Source organism: Cynocephalus volans, chromosome 10 (genome assembly GCF_027409185.1).
Source record: "Cynocephalus volans isolate mCynVol1 chromosome 10, mCynVol1.pri, whole genome shotgun sequence".
Classification (NCBI taxonomy): domain Eukaryota; kingdom Metazoa; phylum Chordata; class Mammalia; order Dermoptera; family Cynocephalidae; genus Cynocephalus; species Cynocephalus volans.
The window spans coordinates 20223968-20248680 of NC_084469.1; the positions used below are offsets into that span (position 1 = coordinate 20223968).

Below are 24713 nucleotides of genomic sequence, written 5' to 3' on the forward strand. Positions count from 1 at the left end.
GGGGAGGAGTGAATGAACGTTTTATCAACACAAATGTCATTGGCAGCCCCAAAACAAACAGTGTCCCACCCGGCTTGCTCCTTTATGAGGCATTCAATCAATAAAATGAGAGCAGTGCTCTGTCACATTTATTGGCTGGGTTCAAACCGAACACCTCTTCTCCCCACCAAAGGCTGGGTCACCAGCTCTACCTTTCCGTTCCAACTCTGGACAGCCCCCATTTTTCCCTGTGGGGCTACAATGGCTCATTGTTCCAGGCAGGCCTTGTGAGAAGTTGTGTTTGTTTTGCCTCTTATCTTATCAGCTCCAGAGCTACAATGGCCCAGGTGTACTCACCATTTTACCATCAGGTGAGAGGAGATTGTGGCCAGGGTCCAGGCTGGCCGGAGAGACTTGCTGTAAAACTGACTGGCTGGTCACCAGGGCGCTGTTGCCGTGGTGACTGATTGTTGAGGAGGAAGTGACCTCATTGTTTCCCTGCTGGCTGTAGCGCACTCCTGCAAAACAACACAAAGCCGATGGGGAACATTAGAGCCACTGGGGCCTTGGAACACTGATGACTCGGCTCCCCTCGTTTTCAAGGGTGGATGACAAGAAGACAAAGTTGACTTCTCTTCCCCTGTCCACCCACAAGAAATATCAGCTGTTTTTCTGTATCATAAAGGTGGCGTGGCCTCTACTTTAACTCTAGAACATAAGCTCCATGAGGGCAGGACGTTTTAATCTGTTTTGTTTTGTTCAGTGCTGTATCTATTCCCAGTACCTTGGCACTTGGTGGCCACTCAGTAAACATCTGAGTGAACAACTGAATGGGTTCTACTACTTGTTGCTTCAGCACAGTACTTTTAGGATTTAGGGGCTAAGATGGGCCTTCTATTACTGGCTAAGATGGGCCTTCTATTTCTTTTATTCCTCAAAATGCCTTCTAGAAACGTTTCCCTGGCATTCTCGGCTATGTGGGGCTGCAAAGTATGAGTAGCCCCATTTTAAGAAGAAGAGGCACTTGTGTAGTGACCCCTGCAAGAGCCATGACTTATGCACCAGTCTCTGTGTACCACCTTTGGGCCAAAGCCCAAGAGGCCAGGAGGACACAGGCAGAGCAGGACAGGCAAGCGGCTGCAGCCAGGAGTCTTTGGCTGTGGCACTCACATTCCTTTGATGGGGTCACATTTGGCTGATTTCTAGGGCATGGGGAAAGGCAGGTCTGCCGGGAGGTGGGGCAGGCAGCACACACGGGCGGGATGTGGAGGCTTAGTAAACCACTGCAGTTAGGTCTGCGAGGGAGGGGAGAACACAGTGTGTTTACAGCCTCACCGCTCTGACCCTCCCTCTTGCTCAGGAACCAAAATGGAGGTCTACTCCCAGTAAAGGGAAAGTGCTGGACAGAGACCAGTCAAGGGAAAGAAACTGAAGGAGGCAAAGAACTTGGGTCCAGTTTGCAGATACACATCCTACTTGATGTGCCTGTGAAATAGCCAAGGACAAGGTTGTGAGGCATCCCCACCCTAAGCTCAATGCTTAGAAAGACCAAGTGTTCCTGTGTTTTGCTTTGGATTTGACATAATGATTTGGGGGGCCCTGTCCTGCAAGACAGGAAGACCAAATGCTCTGGACATGGAATCATTTGGAGAAGTGGGCCAACTCTTGGGCTATACTTCTCCTTTTCCCCAGGTTCCAGGATGAGCCATCCCTGCATACTGATTCTGTTGCTGTTTCCCCCCTGCCCTCCTTCCTGCCCCACCTTCCAGAGGAGGCCACAAAGTCCCCCCAGGGGCCTGGCAAGCTGCCATAACCAGCAGCCTCTAATTCATGAAGATGAAGCCTACCAACAAGAGATCCAAGCCAGTTTTCCTTGGATCCTCCTAAGGACATTACTCAAAGCTGATGTGACTTAGAGCTTAAGAGGGCCAGGGGTGGGGAGGTGGGGGAATAAATGCTAAACCAGGGTTCTGACCTTCAAGGTCAACTTGTTTGACTATGAAGTAGCTCAATGCTTGCTCTATGGGCTTTTTCTACTGGTTGTTTTCCCCATCCTTTGATTCAAAGGGCTGCTGGTGGGCACGGTGGTGGCAGTAGGACAGCACCGGAATTCTGTGGTTACTGGGCTAGGGCTCTATATTTTTTGAAAAGAACAGGAGCCGTGAAATTAGGAGGAGGAAATGCTTCCACCTCTCCAAATCAACAGCCCCTGCCTGGTCCTGTCCATCTTTCTCTGCACCTATTTGCGGGATCCTCAGTCCCCTATTTACCATCCTCTATTCCATCCCATTGGATTCAATTAGGACCTTTTTCACCAGTCACATTTGCCACTGGGTTCCCAGCAGGATGCTTCAAACAGTACAAAGAGTTGTTGTATAGAAGAAAGAGACTGGAACCTTGAGAGCTCCGAAGGCAGAGCAGGACCAATGGAAAAAGAGAAAGGCAGATTTCAAATAAACAAAAGGGAGAATTTTCTAACAAGGAGGGGAGGAGGAAGACTGTGGGCTCTGCAACTACACAAACTCAGGTTTAAATCCTGACTTTGCTCTTAATAGATGTGTGATCATGAGAAAGTTCCTTTCTCTCTCTGTGCCTTAGTTTCCTCTTGTCAAATGGAGAGAATATTTCCTCAACAGGGCTAATTTTGGATTACGGATAACATCTGTACAGCTCCTTGCATAATGCCAAAGAAATGGCAACTGTGGGTGGGAGTGCTGGAGGGAAGGGGCTGATATAGGAATGAACTCCAAGATATTTGCCTTATGATTCTGGAATTCTAGACAACGTAGGGCAGATTCCAACTACAGAATGGAGTTATCTTTCCATAGAGAGCAATTTCCAAAGAATTCTACAGTAGTAGAACCACTAATGTTTTGCCCTGGAAGCAACTTGGGAGGGCTGTCTGGCTGCTGTCCTGTTCTTTCCTTATGGAAGAGCTGGACTTCATCCTGTTTTTCTCCTGCTTTGTCTGACTCCCTGATCAGCTATTTGCCTCCCCAAGATGCTCTGCTCCTGAGAGAGTGGTGATAACGCTGGGAGTGAGGTGTGTTTTCACCTCCCAGCATGTCCCCATCATCGATTCAGTCTCAAGTCAAACAGTCTCTGGATTTAGCCTATTTAATTTGGCTGAAGGAAAAGGGCCAGCCCTCTGACGATCAAATATGGGTCACAGAGAGGCTTCTCCCCTACCACAGGCTACACAATTATTTATTTAAAAATAATTAACCAAGGATATCCGCAGGAAACAAAAGCTCTCTTTACAAGGGACCATGGCAGGAGAGAGTCAAGAGCCATTTGTTAGAATGCAGGCAGCATAGCCCAAGGCTGCTGAGGTTTTCACACTTTTTCTCCCCTAGCAAGAACTTCATTATATAAGAAATGTAATGGTGGAGCTGCTCTCTTTAAAGACAGATTGGTTTAGACCTCTGAACATTCCTTTTAAAACCTCCAGCTAAGGGATAGAGTCCTGGCTCGGAATCAGGGGATCCCTGTTTTGATCTCAGCTTGGCCATCAATGTGTTGAGTGAACTCCAGCTTCTTGGTCTATGAGCCAGAGGACTGCCTGCTGTGAGGAGTGGGTATTGTCACTGCAGTATCGTGGGAGCTAGGCATGAGGCTGCTCATGAGCTCCAGATCCACCTTTAGCTTTTCCCACTGCTGCTCTTCTCACCAGGGATTTTGTAATCAGTGGACCCTGAGAGGGTTGCTGTAATCAGCCAGCCATCTTATAGGGGGTGCGGGGTGGAGGGTGGATCACAAGGTGTCTGCGGGCCATACCCAGAAACAGGTGCTCTTGTTAGAGGAAGGAGAGGCCAAGTCCTCATATTTCACAAACTCGGAAGAGCTCTTGAAATGAGAACGAAATTGGAGCGCCATGTGCGTGGGCTCTGGAGCCAGGTGACCTGGGTTTAAATCCTGGCTCTACCATGTAATAGCTGTGTGATCTTGGGGAAATTACTTAACCTCCCTGGGCTTTGGTTTTCTTTCTTTCTTTTTTGTTTTTTCTTTAACAATATCCACCCCTTAGATCATCGGGAAAAAGACTGAATGGGTTAGTGAATGTGAAAATACCCAGACCATGCTAGGCACATAGCAGTTGCTCAAAACACCTCCTACTTTGGGACTGTCTTTGTCTAAAACACATTTTTAGGAAGGCCGAGATCACAAAGCTTTATTGAGCACCTATCATATGACAGGCACTGTGCTAGGGAGCCTGTGTTAAGAAGTGGAATGGTGTCTTCCCTTCTTCCTTCACCACTGCAAGCTCTCAAAATGAATACATGACAAGGGTACTGGTTTAATATTGACTGGCCAAAGATACCAGGTTGATAGCCACAGAGGACCCACAGAAGGAATGACAATGGCAGGATGGTGACCACACACCTTCCACTCACTTCCTGGCTTAAGGCACTTATTGGACATGCCCTCATCATTGGTTGTAGGAAACACAGCAGGTGTGTCCAGCAGCAAGGACATCCCGGGTAGAGTCTAGAGACATCCCAGAGGCCCTGGGGAGGAGGTTATCTACTTTCTCCTGTTCCCAGGACTGGGCATCATGGGCGCTGGGTCATTTCTGAGTTCCTGACAGCATATGGGACAGACGTTTGGTTTCTATTCAATATGACTGATCAGAAGTGTGGAAAGCATAGAAGAAGTGTCTGGTTCCAAGAAGCCAGCATTCCTGCCCTGCCTTCCTGTGCCAACACCCATCTTCAGGGTGCTCATCACACTGCTGCAGCCTGGGTTTTTTCCTCAAACAAAATTGCACTGTGTCACTGCCCTGCTTGGAAACCTCTGATGGCTCCTCACTGCTTTCTGGGAAAGCCCCAGCATGGAGACTGGCAGAATTGAGCCTTCATGACTCCAGTCTGCCTTATTTCCTCATCTCTCACCACATCCCATACAGCCACACCAGCATGCACACCTTTCTCAAATGGCCCTGCCATCTCCTGCCTCTGTGCCCTTGCTTATGCTTTTCCCTCTGCCTGGAAAGCTCTTCCCTCAAATGAGAACTGTGTCACATCCTTTAAGAGCATAAATGTCACCTCCTCTGTGAAGCCCTCCTTGATTCATCCTGCTGCATCCTCTGTATTCCACGTGTGCTAGAGATTTCTAACGGCAGGAGTCAGTCACCCCGGACTCTGACAGTATGTTTACTTCTTTCTCCTCTCAAAGGAAGAGATGGCTTTGTACTCACTATTGCATCCTTACAGCCTAGCAGCCTGCCACCTGCTGTGAATATTTATTAAATAAAGGGATGAGAGCTCAGCTGCTTTGAGTACCCATGTCCCGAACATGGAGCATCACTTCTAGCAGAAGGAGAAAACAATCAGTTCTGCAGTAACAATTGTATTGAAAGTGCCTATCTGCTCCAATTCTAGTGATATGTTAGGGAACAATTTGAGTGTAATATGAATTCTGCATTTGGGAAACACTAGGTGAATTCAGGTCTCTGTACCCAGCTGAGCCACATGGGAATATACTAAATGCACCTGTGCACACGCACACAGACCCCTTGAGCCTCTACTGGCTACCTCAGTTCACTGTGTTTGCTGTAAGCCACAACCAAGCACATATGGAGTTACGACTTTCCTTTCAATTTCAGATAACCCTCTCTGTCCACCACTTCAGTGTAACTCACAACCTGTAACCCTTCTGACGCCCACTTCCTTAAGCAAATTTCAGGACTTTTTCAAGCTCAAGTGCCATATTTATTGTTGTACAGCATTTATGTATTTCTTAACCATTTAACAGGTGTAAAATTTTGCTAATGTTTTTACTGGAATCTTATCTTTTTAAACTGTGTCACTGACAAGTTTTTGAGAGTTGTACCATTAATCCTATTTTTCCCATAAACCCTGTGGTTTTTATTGTGAAATTTGGCAAAGTGTGGTAATTTTTATGCATATGTCAGGTTATACAGAACTGTGCGTGTGTGTTCAAAGACAGACACAACTACCTTACCAGAGGCTGTGGATTGATGTCCCCCCAAAACTTAGTTTCCACTGTGACACTGTAAACAGGGTGGGAAATCCTATTCTGGTAATTAAAGGTGGGGCCTAGAAGAGATGATTGGACTGTGAGGAGTAACAAATTGATAGATTAATGGTGGTTGTGGGCGTGGTTCTGAGGGCTTTAAAAGGAGAACACATGAGGAGCTCTCTCTCTGCTCCACTGTTTTCTGCCATGTGAGACCCCTGCATTGCTGTAAAGCCACCACCAAAGACCCTCATCAGATGCGTTCCCTGGACTTTCCAGCCTCTGAAACTGTAAGCAATAAATTTTGTTTTCTTAGAAATCACCCAGTTCCAGACATTTTGTTATAAGCAACAGAAACGGACTAATACACTGGGGGACCCCAGAGAGGAGATGCTCAGGGTGTCACTAACCACAGAGTCTTTTCAGAATCCTGTGCTTCGGGGACTTAGAACCAGGGCTCACAGAGCCCTGAATATCTAACCCAGCCCTACGAGCTTCAAAACACAGTTGAGACTCCAATTCCACTATTTCAGATATCAACAAGGCAACAGTCTTAGTTGATAATACTCTCAACTCAGTGTTAGTCTCTAAACTAATAATCTCTCTTATTCTCTCTGCCTTAACTCTCTAATGATTCTGGGCTAGTCAGTTCTAGGTGCTGGGCATTTTTTTGTCTATAAAATGGGCACAGAGATCTCCCTTCTTCAGAAGTCAGAATGATGAATGAAAAAATAATGGTCAGAGAAGCTGGGTAAACATAGGAGCAACATCAGCTAGAAATGCATGACCAGAATTGCTCTTTTAGTACGAAGAGAGGAGGGAAGTAGGGATTCCTGGGCAATGTGGGGCTCAGCTTGCCCCGCATGTGGCCTTTGGCACTGAAGCCTGGTGGTTCCTTTCACTGGGGTCTGTGAGCTGCACCCAAAATCTGGTGGGATGCCTTTCACCCTTGACATTTCAAAGCCAATCTCCCATCCCTGATAATGCAGGAATGTTCCCCGGCTGGTGGACCTCTGCCAGCGCGAGTGAGCGTCCCAGCCACCAACAGAGTAAACATTACTCAACTGGCCGGGGCTCTATCACACGCATTCTTCCCTGTGTTCCTAACCTCATGCAGAGCGCAGCCCAACCCCATTGGGTCTGGAAACTGGGAATTTAAACTCAGGCAGGAGGGAGCATACGAAGGAGAAAACTCTTCCAAAAGGAAACAACCATGTTCATAAATTATGGGTAGACAGAAATGTCTTTGCTATGAAGCCAAAACATTGTGTTGGGGAGAGGGCTGGGAGGAATTGAGCCAGTCTTTATGGGCCCAGTACTGTGTCCTAACTCTACCTTCCTCCTAAGACTCAAGTCGCTTTTCCTGAGCACAGAGGCAGAGACACAAATGATTCAGTCTAGTGAATTCTGAGACATTCATTTTACATAAAAGAATGTGAACAATTCACTGGCTTGAAATTGGGAACTCCAGAAATTAAAACTTTCAAATGAATTACCATTGCTGCCTCAGTTTCCTCATTTGTAACACAGGACTCTTGCCAGTTCTTATTAATATTTCCTTCTCTCTGAGGATAGATTCATGTTTGTAAAGAGTTTAGTAGACTAAAAATCTGAAAGCCTGGGAGGAAAAAGCTGATGCAAGATGAAAGCAATTTAAACACTGGGCTGCTTTCAATTCCAGATCCCTTTCTACCTAAGGTGGCTTAGTTAGGAGCCCAATTCAGAAGAGGAGAAACACAGACCAGCCTGCATGGATGGTAAACATTGTTGACTCAAGGGGTAAAAGTTGAGTGATACTTCAGAGAAGCCCACAGACTGGTTTTCTTTTAAAAATCAAAGTAAATGTAACCAAGAAAAGAAAAAAAAAAAGTCTTCCATCAAAAGCATCGTTGCTGAGAACAGAAGCTAATGTGCACGGTGCACCTGCAAAAACTGCACATGCAGGGAGGTAGAAGGGCAACAGAAACCCCGCGTGTCCTCCCCCACAAGGTCTAGCTTGGCTACCACACTTCATCCTTGCCAGAGGACTGGTTTCTGCAGGCAAACATTAGGTGGGCCTTCAATGAGCATTTCAGCCTGGAGACCGCTGCTGCACATAAAAGCAACCGGCTGGCACTCAAGAACTTGAGCAGTCCTCACACATGTGAATATTTTACACTGCCTGCTTCTCAACGTACCACAGGTGCCCATTTGACAGAGTGGAAAGCTGAGGTTTGCAGAGGATGAGGTCGTTTTCACTACCTCTTACGAAGGTCTTCCCCGCAAGTCAGTGGCATTTTGAAGCTCATTCTTCTCTCTCCAGATATGCTAAGCTTCCCCATTACGACCCACTAAGAGTTTGAAATGATTTTATGGGTTTACTTGTTTCTTGGCTGCATTCCTCACTGGAATATAAACCCCATGAGGGCAAGACCTTGCCTGTCTTCCTCATTGTGTCTTCAGCACCTTGCACAGAGCCCAGCCTGTGCTAGGTACTCAATAAGTATTTGCTGAATGAGTAAGTGATAATGAATGACCTATGCTTCAGCTCTGACTGAAGGCTCCACACCCCCTCACCTTCAGTCTGTTGAGTGGTGGAGAAGGGGTATAGATATATCCTCTAAATCTCTTGGTTTTTCTGTGGTTAGGGAGAGGCAAGCATTTTTTTTTTTTTTTTAAGGAAGAAGGAGGAGTAAGTAAGAAGGAGAGACAAGGAGGTAGAGAGGTTAAAATATAATCAAAATTGAAGAAGTAGTGTTGATAGATCTGGGTGATTTTATGGTTGAAGGCAGGAGGCAATGCACTGAGGAGTAACTATGATGCAGCAGGGCCTGCTGCTCACACCTGAGATCTTAGGCAGTGTTTTAGCTTGTGCAAAAACGGCCAGTGGGATGCACAGGGATTACCCTTTCTCTGCTTCTTGAGGCCTAAGCATAACTCCCATCACCTAGGGCTCTTTAAGGGGGATGGGAGTGGGTGCTTCCATTAGCACAGGCTGACCCTTACTAAAGGTTTTGGGCTGTGGGTGGGAACCCCAAGTTTAGACTCACCATGTTAGAACGCAGTTTGGGACCTATTGGGTTGATTTTGGGGAAAGGAGTAGGGTCAATTAATGGAGATTTACTGTGGCAACATGAGCAACTTAAATGCCTATTTCTCCAAAGATATGAGGGCAAAACTAGGAAGGGTTAATGGTGGGCATCATTAGGCCTAAAGACTGGGGGGACAGACAGTGCCCCGCTTCAGTCTGGCTCCTGGGGTCTGGTCTTTTCTGAGAGGCTGCCTTTGCAGGCAGGGGTAATGTGGCTGCAACAAAGGTCCCTGGGCTTGGCCGACGAGCAGAATGGTGATGCTCCTAGTGGGTCTGGGCAATAGGAGAAAGGCTATAAAGCCATCAGCAGATGGAGCCACTGGGTGTCCACACAAAAGTAAGGTCCTATAAACAGACATCTGTATTGTGACTGAAGGGCTAATAAAATTGCCTCAGAAAAGAGAAGTTTTCCACTGTGACCTATTCATAAGCAGGGTCCTACTGTGAGGGGATATCCACGGAGAAGATCCTTTGAGGCCTGGCAAGTGTCAGAACTGCCTCATTATGGGGTTTTGCCTGGCCAGACCCCAGCCTCTTCATCACCGTCGCTGAGAGCAACTCCATCAATGTCATTATCATCATCATCATCACCATCATCATGACAGATAGACACTGGTCACCTGACAGGCTCATGGATCCTGGTCCCAGGGAACACCAGGTGTTGGGTACTGAGAGCCTGGAAGGTGGATGATTTCTGGCTTCCATTCTGCTGGGAGAACAGGGGTACCAGCCAAGTGCTCAGGGAGCACCACAGAAAACTAATGGCTTCCCAGTTTTCTATCACTGGGCAGTGACAAAAAGTGATGGGCAGTTTGTTTGTCTCTCCAGATGATCTGATTTGCAGTGAGCCCAATCCCTTTTCTAGACCTCAGTTTGCTCTACGGAAACTTAGGAAGAGAGGTCTTGCTCTTTTCTTGCCCAAGAGATACTGGTTAAAGACTGTAAAAGGAACTAAACTAGTAGAGTATTAACTAGTAGAACTGAACTAAACGAGTAGACTAAACTAGTAAACTAAACTGGTAGAAACGAAACTAGTAGAACATTAGGGAGAAAGAACTATAATATGTTCTTTGCAAACTTTCTGGTGGCATTTAATGTTGACATTATTTTGTGAATATGTACTTTAGTTAAGCAGTGATAATGGGGGTGGAGCTGGATGACACTGTTTTTTACAAAAGGAACAATATGCTTTAAACAATAATATATACATGTGTTACATAAAATGAAATTAATTCCATGCTCAGTTTAACTCTAAAACTGAATACCAAACTTACAAAACAGAAGATTTATACATTAAGCTCTTGGACAGAAAGCCGCCTATAATAGATATCTTTATTCCACAAATATTTGAAGTGTCTACCATATGCCAGGTATAGGGCTGGAAAACAGAGTGAAGAAATCCAACCCAGGCTTAGATATTGGTACAGCCCACAATTCCACCATTCAGAATACACACATAGTGAGTTAGATGCCTAGAGATTTTAAGAACCTTCTTGATGGTGAGAATAAGGCATACTTGGTTTGCTTCTTTTTCTTTGACAGGTAGGGATGCAAACCCAGTATTTCACCTGGCAGTAGGGTTCTAGACAACAAGAAGGACGGGCTGCTTATTTCTACCCGTAAAACACCTTGAGATAAATTAAGCATTTTCTTTGTGCCCACTGTTCAAACTGTTACACAAGTAGATGTTGTTTAGAGGTTTTCCACTCTTGGTGAACACAAACTCACTTTGGCTTCATTGCCAACCTAGTCCAACAGGTGCCGGCTGGGAAGAGGCACTCCACAGTGGACAGGGCCAGAAGGCATGGCTGCCACTCAGAGGGCCTGAAAGTGTTAACCTCCAGCAGTTATAGGTGTCTCGTTTATACCCATTATAAATCTGTTTATTGTGACTGGCTCCACCCAATCTGCTGGTGCTGTAAAGCTCTAATGGTCCCTAATAAAGGTGGAAGGCTTCTAACAGCACACAGTTCCTGAAATGGGGAAGGAGCGAGGGAGTGAGGGAGAGAAAGAGGGAGAGAGACAGATGATGAGTTTAACAATAAAGTATCACAATAGCAAACCTCCCTGTACACTTCAAGCAGCAGAGTCCTGGGCCCCAAGACTGGATGTGACATGCAATCTCCAAGCAATAACTTGTCAGAGCTGAAAAGCCCCCGTCCAACACCCTCATTTGCCAGAATTCCTGAGAAGTTAAATGATTTGCCCAAGGTCACCCCTGTTCATCTGGCTCTGGGCTCCTGAATCCTAGTCCACAACTCCTCGCCAAGCTGCCTCTCTTCTCCCTGCTCAGTAGGGGCCACCAGGATTATTATCAACTCCTTCAGAATTCTCCTGCTCTATCTAGCCTAGTGATGTCCAACCCTAACTGTGCATCTAAATCTCTTAGGGCGTTTGTTGAAACTTCCCAAGCCTGAGCCACTCCCACAACCCAGCCAATTCTGATTCTAAAGGTGTGGGTGGGTGTGGGGAGCCATGCCTATTTTTAGTGTGCTCCTGGATGACTTTAATGTAGTCTGGGAAGGAGATTTGGGAACCACAGATCTTGCCAATACTTGGGTTTCATTGTTTCTGATGTTGCAAATGACAAACAGGTTTCATGAAAAGAGCATTCCTTCCAGGTTGAAACTGCAAAGCCATAGTCCTGTCAAGAACCCAGGGAGATCCAAAGCCTTTCCTCTCTTTCAATACCCTGAAGGTTTCTGAGTCAATCCAATAACACTGCAACAGCAGCTAACCTTCCTTGCCAGGCACTGTGCTTAGCACTGGGTGTGATATATCATACTGAAGTCTCATAACAGCCCTAGGGAGATGGGCACTATGATACCTGTTTTATAGATAAAGAAACTGAGGCTCAAAGAGACTAAGTAACTTGTTGGAGGCTAAAACTGCCAGACAGTGACAGAACCACAATTCAAGGTAAGCCTGTTTTAGGCGCTACACCTTGCTACCTAGACACACCCATCTGAGTCTGGTCCTGAGAAGGGACTTCCTGTAACCAGCTCACCTAGGGTTATGCAGGCTTTCCTTGGGGAAGTCATTAAATGCTCAAGATCATCTGCATGGTGTTCCTCCAACTTGGGAAGAACCTGCAGAATACTGAGTCCTGAGAAACTTGGATTTTGACTTCCCAAAAGCATTAGAGAGGTCGAGAGACCAAGTTGTCCCTTGCTGGTTGACTCCTCAGTGGCTGAACTCACACAAGTGTGCTATTGTGGAGGTTGCTGAAGTCAAAGCAGAGGATAATGGGAAGGTATCTTAAGTAAATGCATGCTGACAGATTGAAGGAAGTGGCTTCTAGAAAATCTGCCCTCAGGAGCTTCTGAGGTTTCCCTATGCTCACTGTGGGCTTGCGCGTCCATACCACTGCTTTGCCTGCAGTTTGGGGAAGCTTCCTCTCGAGGAACAAAAGCCATTAAGCTTCACAGATACAGCCTCCACCAGGAAAGTACTACACCTCCTCTAATTGGCAGGTTCCCAGGGCTAATTACTAAATAAGCAATATGCACAAGCGGGACACTTAACACATCCTTTAATTAAAGGTGGAGAATGCCTTGTTAGGTACAAGAAATTCATGGTCATCTTATGAACCTGACCTTCTGCTACCTGGTCATGATCCCCCAACCCCCACAACCAATCCATGGTGCTTTCCCAGATCCCTTTCACTAAATGCCTTATGGATGTCACACAGCAGTTCTTCTAGGAAGAATGGGGAACCGCCTCGTACTCAGTGTGCTATAAGAAGCCAGCCTGAGTCTGCTGCAAACACCAAAATGAGTATCTAGTTGGAAATACTCAAATTCTCTAAAAATCAGGATTGAATTAAACCTCCGAGAGGGACAGGGAAAGAGGGGGAAAAAACCCCCAAACCAAACCCCCCCCCCAAAAACCAGGCTCTGCAAGGAATGATGATAGTTACCATTTAAAAGAGCCTGTTAAATCGGGGTGCCTTACGTATCTCTACATATATTATCTCATTTAATCCTTCTAGCATCTGCATGAGTGGGTGTCCCCATTTTACACAGAGAGAAACTGAGGTTCGGAGATTCCAGAGACTTGCTCAGGGTCACACAGTAATAAATGGCCACGGTGAGGTTAGGATTCAAGTCTGCCTTCGTAGCCCATGATTTTGCTGCTATGCCCACCAGATTTAGATGAGTTGCTAATTCAGTAGCTCCAAGATCCCCAGTAATCAGTCTGGACCATCCTCTTCAGCAGCACCTGGGGACCTGTTAAAAATGCAGAAACTCAGGTCTCACCTCAGACCTACAGAATCAGAATCTGCATTTTAACACATCCCCAGGTGATCAGTGTGCAATTTAACATTTGAGATGCTCTAAGAGTTGTTTTTCAAACTTGGCTGCATATTGGTATCACCTCGAAAGTTTTAACAATTACTGATGCCTGGTCCCACTCTCCAGAGATTCCGATTTCATAGGTCTGGAGTGCAGCCTGGGTGTTGGATTTTTAGAAGCTCCCCAGGTGATTCTAAAGTGTGGCAAAGTTTACGAACTACTGTCCTAAAGCAGCGGTCAGCAAACCTGTTTCTGTATGATCCACGAGCTATGTAAAAATGATTTTTACATTTTCAAATAGTTGGAAAAAAAATCAAAAGAAGAACATATCATCATATGTGAAAATTGTATAAAATTCAATTTCAGTCCCCATAAATAAAGACAGCTACGTTCATTTACATATGGTCTATTGTGCTGCAAAGGCAGAGCTGAGTTGTGACTGAGACAGTATGGCCTGAAAAGTCTAAATATTTACTATTTGGCTATTTAGAAAAAAAGTTTGCCACCCCCTAAAATATTTTCTACCTGGCTCTTTACAGAAAAAGTTTACAACCCTGTTCTAGAGTACTTGTGAACAGCAAGGATGATAGCCACGATTGAAAGCCTCATTTGACTTTATTTTGGGGCTATATTAAATAAATATATATATAAATATATATATAAATAAGTATATATTAAATACATAAATAATAAACAAATAAATAAATATATTTTCCCCTTCCTCATTTGTGTTTTTACTTCCCCTTGAAAAGTGGGCAGAGGCCTAAGGCCAGATCTGTGCCTTCCCATGAAGCAGGTAGCTTCAAAGGACCTTGCACAGATCTTGGCCAATGCACCTCTGGGGCTTAATTCTCTCCAAGTTCTGTCACTTCCCTTCAACAAACAGATTCCAAGAGCACTTCTTTCATAAGCTGCAGGCTGGGGCTAAGTGCTTGCAGGAGCTTCCGTCCTCCTCAGAGCTGACTGCAGGCGGCAAGGAGTCCTTGAATCCTCTAAGGATCCTTCAGGGGGATTAGGCACGGCCAGCAGGGCTGCCTTCGGTGATAGACTCCAGTATCTGCTGGCTTCTTTGTGCAGAAGCTCCACGCCCCAGCAGCCCAGCAGCCCAGCGTCTTTGTATGCAGACCAGGGTTGGTCCCCTATCAAGAGGAGGCTGTCAGCAGAATGCCCTGAAGGCTGGGCCTCTTAATCTCATTAATATCCTGATTGTCTTCCCCAATCTAGTGGCAGTCGATGGGTTGGTACTCACAAGATAAAATGACCTTCAAATTCAAGAGATAAAATGGCAGTCAGATAAAAGTCCCTAAGAAGGAGGACATTGGAGCCATGTCCACCACTGAACCCCCAGTCAGCATGAGCTTCCAACAACAGCAGACGATTCACAACAGGATTTGTTTCTCTTCTGAACTGAAATAATCTGCTACTTAGGGACAATGGGGCTTATTTACTGTGGGGACCTTTTGCTGTTGAGATGAATATTTTTACAACTGCCCTCATAAACCCCTTCCCCTCGTCGGCTGCCCTTGGAGGGGGCGGAGCTCCAGAGGTGAGCTGAGGTACATGCGCTGTCTCAGAAGCCACATTAAGTTGTTAAGGCATTTAGTGCCCCAGACAGTGCCGACTGCAAGGGCAGTTCAAATCCCCACACAGATGGGGCTGGGGTTGTGAAAGAGGGGGCTTTAATTTCTTCCCTGGGCAGGGCACAGAATCCACCTTGGTCAGGGGCAATGGTTGGGGAGGAAGCAGTAAACTAGCCAGACTGGGAGACCCATGCCCTGAGCCCACTTCTTTGGCCATCCCTCCCAAAGCCCCTGTGTCATTCAGAGGGGAACAGTGGGTGTGTGGGAGAAGGGACTGTGGGGAAATTGTGCGTGTGTTGAGTTTTGTGCCAGAAAAGTTCTTAGCATGTGCACAAAGCGAAGAGAGATGGACAGTGTGTCACAGCTCAAACCTGTCTCCACCATTTACTAAGCTTACGAACTTAGGTAAATTACTTACATTCTAAACATCTCGCTTTCATTGATTGCAAAACGGGGATAACAGTACAGGTGATTTCCACCCTGCAAGGTTGTCGTGAAGCGTAAATAAGATGATATATGTATGAGGTGCTCATCAGTGCTCAGCCTAGGGCCTGGGACCCGTGAAGTACTCAATCAACACTAGCTGTTACAATTATTCACATGTACTCACAGACTTGCCATTGGAAACTTCTGAAATTTCCTTGGGTCCTGCAGATTTCAGTGTCAGGGAAAACAGCAGCACCCCACAGTTAGCCCACCCAGGAGTTTGGCTTGTCTAAGACCCAGGGTTAGCTTCCTGCAGGCAACTTGAGGGGAAGTGTAAAGGTGGGGGAGGGAGAGGCAGGAGGCGAGATTCTCTGTTTCTCAATCTCTGAGCCTGTGTCAGGGAATTCAAGCCCACTGGGCTTGGCAAGGGAGGAACAGGTTCAAAGCGAGGAGGAGAAGCAGCCACAGAAGTAAATGTCTCTAGGTAGGTAAAGAGGCTGTGGCTCAGGACATGCTAAGGTTACCCTGGAAAGGCCTCTTCTCTGCCTTACTTTCCTTCCAAGAGAATGAGTCCCCACTTCCTTCTCAAAAAGTGGCACAAGAGTGAGGACATTATGTGTGGGAGAGGGAAGGCTGAGGAAGACCTTTCACCCTTCCCTTGCCTCCTCCAGGTGGTGGCCAGGTGAGTCTGCTGCAGACAGAGCGAAGCGTGCAGTGAGCAAGGCCACCACGGCTCCTGCAGCAGGTACTGAGGCTTGGGCCAAGGCTAGCCCAGCTTCCACTTCAGGCCAACTTCCTCCTCCTCCTCCTCGAGCCAATCAATACACGCACCAGTCTCCAACCAGCCCTTTTCCTCGCCGTGGCCCTGCCCTCTGACCTTTCGGGGGCCTTTCTCTTGATTCAGCTCCAGAATGGAGGTAGAGGCCATCACTCCGGGCCTGCTCAATGGCCTCAGAATGGGTTGTCATGGGGCCTATAACCAGGGACAGCTCCTGCTGGCGAATGCTGGAATGGGGGGAGCAGATCAAGGCCTTCCAGGCTGAAGATAAATGGCTGCCCGTAGCCTGCTACAGTAACTTCAGGCCCCCAAGACGAGCAAACAAAGGGGGCCCCTGTGACACTCACTGGAAAGATGAAGGCCCATCAGCGGCAGCCAGGCTGGTTCAAAGCCCCAACTTAATTGTCAATTAAGCATGCATAAGGGAGACAAAGCCATGACAACCCAGGGCTGCATGCTGGTGTGTGATTGTAAAGCCAAGGAGGGGCAACGCTGAAAACAGCTGATTCTGCTGACAATGTGTTTGTAGGGCACCTTGTAACCAATCAGCCGCTGACAGAGGCAAAGTGCTCCTCCTGCCACCCCTATTGTGCCGGACATTCCAGGACCAGGGTCACACTGTGGTCATCATGGGCAAGTGGGCCACAACAGAGTAAGTGTGGCTGGGAGGGAAGGGGCTGGGTTAAAGAAAGGATGCTCTGCCTCTCCAGGAAGAGGATTCTTGGGAAGATTTGTCTCCAAGGTATGGCCAGCCCTCTTGGCTCAGGTGCTGGTGTTTGGAGAGGAGAGATGGTAGGGAGTGGGGAGTGGGGACTGGGGAGACTGGGGCCCAGCTTCCCCCCAGCTCAGCCCTAGAGGTTGCTAGTGCTGATTCTGGATGTTGGATCCTCCTCAGCAATGTGGCTCTTTTTGTACTCTGCATTCAGTTATGTTTTGGGCTTGGTTAGAGACCGTGCCTTGGCCATGGGCACTGTGAGGCCCTGCAGATAGAAGCCTTCCCTGAGTGCTGGGCTCCAGCCTGCGGTCTGCCTAGCCCCAGGTGCATCATTCAGGAGCCCCATCACAGTGCATGTGCCATCCTGGCAGCATGAGATGGGGCACAAGGCTCTGATCCCAGTGTCCTGCACCCAGGCACCAGCGCAGTGGCTGCCTCTGTTTCCAGTCCCAGGGCCTCTTAGGAATAATGCCCCAGTATGTGAAAAAGAAGTGGATTTCTGCTGCTGCCACTTGTTTAGCCCTCTGTGACAATAACTGCAATGATGATGATCATAGTATGGTTTACTGGGAAAGGTGGTGTTCATACATTCACTCATTTAATCCTCACGTGTACCGTATTGAGGTGGTACTATTCCTCCATTGTATAAACAGGAAACTCAGATTCAGAGAAGTTACATGAATTAGCCACATTATAAACCTGGTTAGAACCAAGATTCAAAACTACACCCAGAGAATCCAGTCCCTGGGCGTGGGGCAAGGACTATCTTGATGAGCTGAGTGAAAATTAAGGCAGAGGAGTGGCTACTGCGAATATACACAGTGGTCCATAACTGTTGCTCCAGAAATAGCAGTACGATCTTTCCCTCCCTGGAAAGACCCCCGAAGCCCCCAAAGATAGCCTCGATCTCCACCTGGTTCTGGGGACTCCATGCTGCTTGATATCTTCCCTACCAGACAACAGGCTCTGCCAGCACTAGCTCCTGCAGGGAGGGACTTGGGACACTCTCAGCACATGCTGTGCTGCGGGAAGGTGCAAGTGAAAATGAGCAGACTTTAGTCGTGGTGCTTGCTTTGCTACCACTGCTCTCTGTAACTCTGGCAAATCACTACCTCTTTCTGGGCCTCACTTTCTTTCTTTGAAGTCCCTCCGAGTTCTACCATTGCATGATTTTTTATAAAGGTCCAGACTTCTGGGGCACCCCAGAGAACCCACTTCTGGTGGAACATGCCCTTCCTAGACTCTGATCAGAGGGGTCTCCATGCTGCATTTCCTGCCCATCCTGCCCGGTTTCTGGGACCTGCTCCCTGTCCCCCCAACGTAGCTCTCTATATCTCCTGCCAGAATATAGAATGCCTAAACTAACGACCCTGTGGTGACCTCAGCACAACCCCAGCTTGTCAGAAAGCTGCTGGGCCTTTGTTTGGCTTGCAGGCTCCCTGACTTTGGTGTGGAGATCACAGGTCTCAGCACAATGGCCATTGTCTTCTCGATAATGCCCCTTGCCCCAGCCACGCCTCCTTCAGCTTCTAGATTCAGCTCCGTGGATCACTGTGGCAGGCAAGTACTCTGGTCCTGCTCAGTGCCGGCCACATGTCATTTGCCACTGCCCTCTGAACCGTGCTTTGAATTTCTGTAAAGGGGCTAAGTACTCTCCAATCAGGCCAGTATTTGCCTGGGGTCTTCTCTGCCTCTCAAGAGTAGCCCAAACTTTCTCCCTGTGTGGCTGAGCCCTTTCTCTTCTGTGAGGAGTGGGGCCCTGAGAAACTCCCAGCCCTGGCACAGGCTTCCTGCTGGGCACTGTCAGGCTCCCGAAGACCCTTGAAGAGGCTGCGCTTATTGGAGGCAAAAATGCTTGGATACTGCCTAGCTGGTGGCTCTGAGCCTGTCCTGGTGGTTTTGGTCACTCCAACACCTGGGTCTGCTCCCAGCTCTCATGCCTTTCCCATCAGAAAGGTGAGGGGAGGAACAGGTTCCAGAAACACCCCAGAATTGGAAACAGTGCTTGGTTTTCCTTTTGCAAACCCTTCCCCAGAGCTGGCAGGAGATGTGCCACACTTCATCCATGTGGGCTCCCAGGAGACCCCAAGAAGCACACCAATTTTGGGAAATCCACTTTCCTGGAAGCGCAAAGGTCCTGGGGAGAAGTGCTCAACTCCAGCCTATGCCTGACACAGCATCACCATATGGGGGTGCTTTCCCACAATGAGGATGTACGATTCCATCCTGACACACCCAGACCCCACAGCAGAAGCGTTCTGATCTAGCCAGGGCCTGGCACACAGTTGCACACAGTCAAGCATGACTGAGTGGGTGCTCAGTCGGCTTTGGCCAACTCATCCCTGTAAGACTGCAAATGACTGACCCCACCCTCACCCTGATGGAGCACAGAAGCCAACCAGCAGAGTGGCTCTTCCCTGCCGGCCCCTGGGCTTCTCCTGCTAGAGCTGGATACAGCGCTGGGGAAGGATATGGCCAGGGATAGAAGAGGGTGGCCAGATGCCGTTCTCCATTACAGCAACTGACAAGGCATGGTTGCAACCTCTCTGCCTGCAGTTTGGACCTGGCACACCAATAAGGCAGCCTTCTTCGTATACAAGAGCACTTCAAAAAATTCATGGAAAGATTCCTAGTATCTTTTCATTGGTTTTTCCATGAACTTCTTGAAGTACCCTCATACGATGTGATGGCTGCACTGACCCACTGAGTCAGCAGCCACACGGGGAGAACAGGGAAAGAGAACAGGGTGAGGGGCTTCCTGGAGGCCAAGCTATTCCTTACACCATGATGGCTGAGCAAGGACCTGGAGGAAACCTGACCAGAGCCACATGCTATTTTCATGACAATATTCTGGCAATGGGAAGAGATTAGCCCTAGGACCTTCCCAACACATTTGCTCCTCCAAAAGATCTTGAAGCAGTTGAGACCTGTGGGAGAAGCAGGATGGTTGGGTTGCCGCAGCGGTGAGGACTGGACCTGCTTACCTGACAGCTTGTTTGGAGGAGAGGTGCTGGGCTGGTGGTGGGGGGAGCCATGGGAGAGCAGGGGGTTCAGGCTGTGGGTCTGGCTGGAGCTATAGGCGTCCATGGCCAGCTTCTGCCGGAATGCCTCCTCTTTCCTGCGGTTTGCAAACCAGTTGTAGACACGCACCTCCGTGACCAAGTTGGAGCCCAAGCCGTGGGCCTTGGAGGGGGACACTCCTCGCTGCAAACATTCTGCCCTGGGGATGGATGGAAGGGAGATGGTAAGTGAGGGCGGCTGGGTGGCGCTAGTGCTTGGCCCCAAACGCACGATCACAGGGGTCTTGGTCAAGAGTGGAAGGCTAGGGAAAAGGCCATCCTGAGGAAAGGCCAACCCATGTCATCATGTGATGGAGATGGCTGGAATGGGACCTGAGCACAGGGATAGGGCAAGCTATGCTGCCCTGGAAGCCAGGGGCTCAGGCCTCTCGTGTGGCTGCTGAGAAGAGACTAAGCTGGTGGCAGGAAGTTCAGGGGGAAGGTCCAGATAGGGCCTCCTGACTCCTCCTTATTTTGCCATTCTTCCCACCACACAAGAGGCAAAGTCCTTCTGTGGCTCTGTTTGAGTCTCTTCAAATCACTCTGAAAGGACTTCTGGTAAAGGTGCCAGGGAATCCAGATTCCTTACTTACACCCCAGAAATCTCCTCCAAAGGGCAGGTAGGTGGGTTATAGAGGAAGGCACACAGAGATGGTTGGTCTCTAGTTTTATCAGTGCTGATGCCACCCCAGATCCAGGTGTGACAGAGATTCTTAGACACCACTGAGTGCCATGGGACTCCTCATTAGCAGGCTCAGAGCACAGCTTGAGGGCTCTGTAGCACACACAGGCTGAATGCCCTGCCTCCCTGTTTCCTGGTCTGACCTCCCTGGCCACACCCTTCCAGTGCCAAAGCCAGCCCAGCCCAGCCTAGAGAAAGAGCCACGGGCCTTGGCCAGAGCAAAGAGTAGACTTTTTAGAAAATATTAGAGTCAAAGAGGACAGGGCAGGAATGAAACAAAAAGATAGCCCAAGGATTTCCCATAGTTTTTTTTTTTTTTTTAATTATATGTAGTTGTTAAGATACAAATAGAACACTGTTGAGTCAGTGTGGGCAGAGTGGACTGAACAGATACGACCAATTCTTACTCTCCTGCCAAGTTTCATACCAATGGGTATGCGACAACTGGCGGAGGCCACAGCCGGAATCTGTGGCTAAGGGATGGTTTTGCTGTGTATGGAGGATACACACATGATTTTCACTTTACTAGCATATTTTACACCAGCATTCTCCAGAGTATCTTCCCTAGGATAGTAATTCATGGGGGTGTTAGTGAGTATTCCACGTAAGACAGATCCTGTGGTCAACAACCAATTCAACGCAGCTAAGTGGTTTTGTGACTGCAGGACTTCTCAGAGCCTTTAATGTATTAATGTATTTTGTGGCTCTCTAAGAGGAAGTGTCCATATGATGTTTCTCAAATTTATTAACTAGTGAATTGAAACTGGGATTCTGTGGAACATACTTTGGGAAACCCTGATCTACCTAGACTTCTATGTCTTATCTGGATAAGCAGTCTCAATATCCTAGGACTAAGGGGACAGATCTTGGGTCCACGTGCTTGCCTGCCTGCTTGAGTGAGCTTCTGGTGATGTTACCTGTTGCACTCCTCCACTAAGGCCTCCCTCTCTTCCTTGCTGGGGTTCTTTTGCCGGTCGTAGGCCTGGTACAAGATTTGCTGGGATGCGGGCCCCCATTTGAACCGGTTGCGGCGCATCTTCTTGTTGGTGGGCTCAGAGCAGGCGTCATCGGACTGCCCAGGCCCCTGGCTCTGTTGACTGAACTCTGGAAAGAGAAATAGCAGCTGATCCTGACTGCTTTTGTCTGTCATATTTCCAGAACTCTGGACTGTCTGGTTGAATTCTGAAAAGAGAAAGGAGTAGATTTGATAGGGTCTGTAGCCTTCACTGGGCAGACAGACAGACAGATAGACAGACAGACAAAGACACCTTTATTCCTCTCCCCTAAGCTTTGCAATCTGCTCTTATTGTGTGTGGGACTACAGGGGGAGGCCTCATGACAGCCCCTCACTGCCCATCTCTGCGGCTGCAACAAACCACCCTTTCCTTCTGTGAAGGAGCTCAAACGTAGCCACCATCGTATTAAGAAAATCAATTCTTTTTCTTTGGTTCACTGGCCCTCAGACATGAAGCAACACTCTGAATCCTGAATTTTGATGTCAAGGGGATGATCTCAACCAAGTTGTCGGTCTAGGGAAAAACTGCCGAAAAGTACAATCTACACTTAGACAAAATATTCAGAGACTAAATAGGTCTCTCAACCCCTTCTCTCTCCTCATTTATTCTAGGTATCTATATTATAATTTTTTGTTTGTTTGTTTTTGTTTGTTTTTGTCTTTTTCGTGACCGGCACTCAGCCAGTGAGTGCACCGGCCATTCCTATATAGGATCCGAACCCACGGCGGGAGAGTCGCTGCGCTCCCAGCGCTGCACTCTCCCGAGTGCGCCATGGGGTCGGCCCTATATTATAATTTTAATTTAATAGAAAAACCCCCAACCCAAAGCCTTTTGAAGAATGTTTTGAAATAAATATAACTGTAGCTTTGTATGCTCTTTAGATCTCAAAGGCAATGGTATGTGTGTGTGTGATTGTGTGTCTGTGGTCAATTTATGAGAGAGACAGCCTAGGAGGGAAAAGTCTTACAGATTTGCCCATAAATTTGAAAGATGGCAAGTGCAGAAGACTGCAAACACAGGGCCTGTATAGGAATGGCATTTAATGAGCTAGAGAAAGACAATGTGTATGGGTTATTTTTTTTGGGGGGGGAGTGCGGGGCAGCTGCCCAGTACAGGGATTGAACTCTGGATCTTGGTGTTATCAGCACCACGCTCTAACCAACTGAGCTAACCGGCCAGACCCAAGACAATGTAGATGAAACAATGCTCCCTGTCTGTCCAATTCCCAAGACCCAGGCATATTGTGACCCTCACTACATTTTTGTTGAATGAATGAAGGAAAGATGGCAGCTTGGCCCAGTGGTGATACCTTAGCCTATATGATTTAAATGAGATTTGACATTTACTTTACTGAAGAAGAGAACTTTGTTGCCCTCTACCTCACATCTGCAGGAAGCAGTGTACATCAGGGGTGGTTAATTCCATTTTACAGATGAATAAACATAGCAGCCAAACACCCTGATGAGCAAGGACACATCACAAATTCATCTCCCAGTTCCTGGTCCCCATGTTCTAGACCTTGATGTTTTTCTTTCTCAGTTCCTGGAGTCAGTCCTGAGGTCTCAGAACATTGAAGGCCACCACCTCCAGTCACAATGGGCTCTGCGGTAATGAGTCTGGGTGTGCTGTCATTTGTAAATGCCATCTTTTCTGTTCCTTTGGACAACTGGATCCAAAATCTTCAAGGTTCAAACATCAGGCTACTACTTAATGTTTGAATCCCCTCTATAGCAGCCTACCAAGTGGTCCTCCAGCCTCTTGCAGCAGCAGGGAACTTACTACCTGTCCAAGAATCCATTTCCATTCTGGGCCATCTTGAGGAAGCAGTGGGCCCCTAACCAGGCTGGACTTAGGATCCCAGCTGCAGGTGATGTTGGGCTTTTTTTAACCAGTCGCCGATTGGCCAAATTAATGAGCTGTCTCCATGATGGATGGACCGACCTTGTCACTGGGGCCTCTGATTTGGGCCCTTCCCAATTTGAATGGTTCTCAGGCCACCTTAGGACTCTGTTTTCACTGGTGCCCAACAATGCCTTTAGAGACCTGAGAGTCTCTGCCAAACTTACTAGCAGGAAGTCACTGACTCAATGGGACAATGGGAGGATGTGGCCAAGTTGCTCAATTCCCCAGTCACTCAGCTTCCCCACCTGTAGAATGGGACGGGCTGAAAGCCTAAGGGGCATGAAACAGTCTTTTAGTACATCTACCCCTAGTCAGGCTGATGATGATGATGACGGTGATCCGAATCCCTATGGAGATTATACTTCTCAAAATGCTTTCACAGCTCTTATTTGGTCTTCACAGCCGCTCTCTAGGTGCAGTTGCTTGAGAGATAATCAAAGCGGGAGAAAGAAGTTCCCCATTCAGTGCATTCAATCGGGAGTCTGTTTCAGTGTCTCCTCACTGTGGGCCCTGCATGGCACCTGTATAATCTCCACGAGTAGTAGCCTAAACCAGTGTGGACCTGGGATCGATCAGATCGTCCCAAGGACCTGGGATCGATCTGAGAATCTTCATTTGATGTGAACAAATATAATAATGACTAACACTTACTGAACTGTTTCTTTGGGAGGTGTTGTGCAAAGCCCTCTAAATGTATCCCTTCATCTGATTATCACAACCCCTCCATGTGAGAAGTATCGCTATCTCCATTTTACAGATGATGAAACTGAGGTTCAGATTGGTTAAGTGACTTCCCCAAAGTCACGTGGACTTGGGGCAGGAGCCGGGGTCTGAACCCAGCCTGTAGACTGGAAGGCTCCAACTTACTCATCAGCTGATGCATCACCTCTCACTAAAAACAAAACCCAAACAATACACCCTCATGCCCCTCAAATCTGCCTCATGCAGAGGTAATAAAACCAACTCCAGAAGTTTTGTCTGTGGTAGATGTGAGACACACTCACGGCCGCCCAATGGTGGGGGCTGTCTCAGTCTCTCACCTACCCTTTGAGGGGGCAGCACCCTGAACAGTTCAAAACCCAGCTCATGCCAGGATCAGGCAGGTGGATTTGCCTGCATGTGCTCAGAAACACCCAGGTTCTACCAACCTCAGGGGCTTGGCTCCAGCCTCTATCAATTTTTGAAGAACATGTTCTCCAGCCACCACCAACTCCCCTCCACTTCCTTTCAGA

General features: G+C 47.8%; 1 protein-coding gene across 4 annotated transcripts in view; it reads right to left on the bottom strand.

Annotated features, from left to right (window-relative positions):
* HNF1B (HNF1 homeobox B) overlaps positions 1 to 24713 on the bottom strand; it is a 51528-nt gene that overhangs the window by 19582 nt on the left and 7233 nt on the right. For 2 of the 4 annotated variants that reach the window (XM_063111994.1, XM_063111993.1), the window contains exons 3-5: positions 21481 to 21667; positions 19807 to 20042; positions 337 to 497 (exon numbers count right to left, since the gene is read on the bottom strand). In XM_063111994.1, the coding sequence (XP_062968064.1) occupies positions 337 to 497; positions 19807 to 20042; positions 21481 to 21667 (584 nt within the window). Of the gene's footprint in view, positions 1 to 336; positions 498 to 19806; positions 20043 to 21480; positions 21746 to 24713 lie in introns of all 4 variants that reach the window. The other 2 variants (XM_063111992.1, XM_063111991.1) reach the window with 1 other exon arrangement.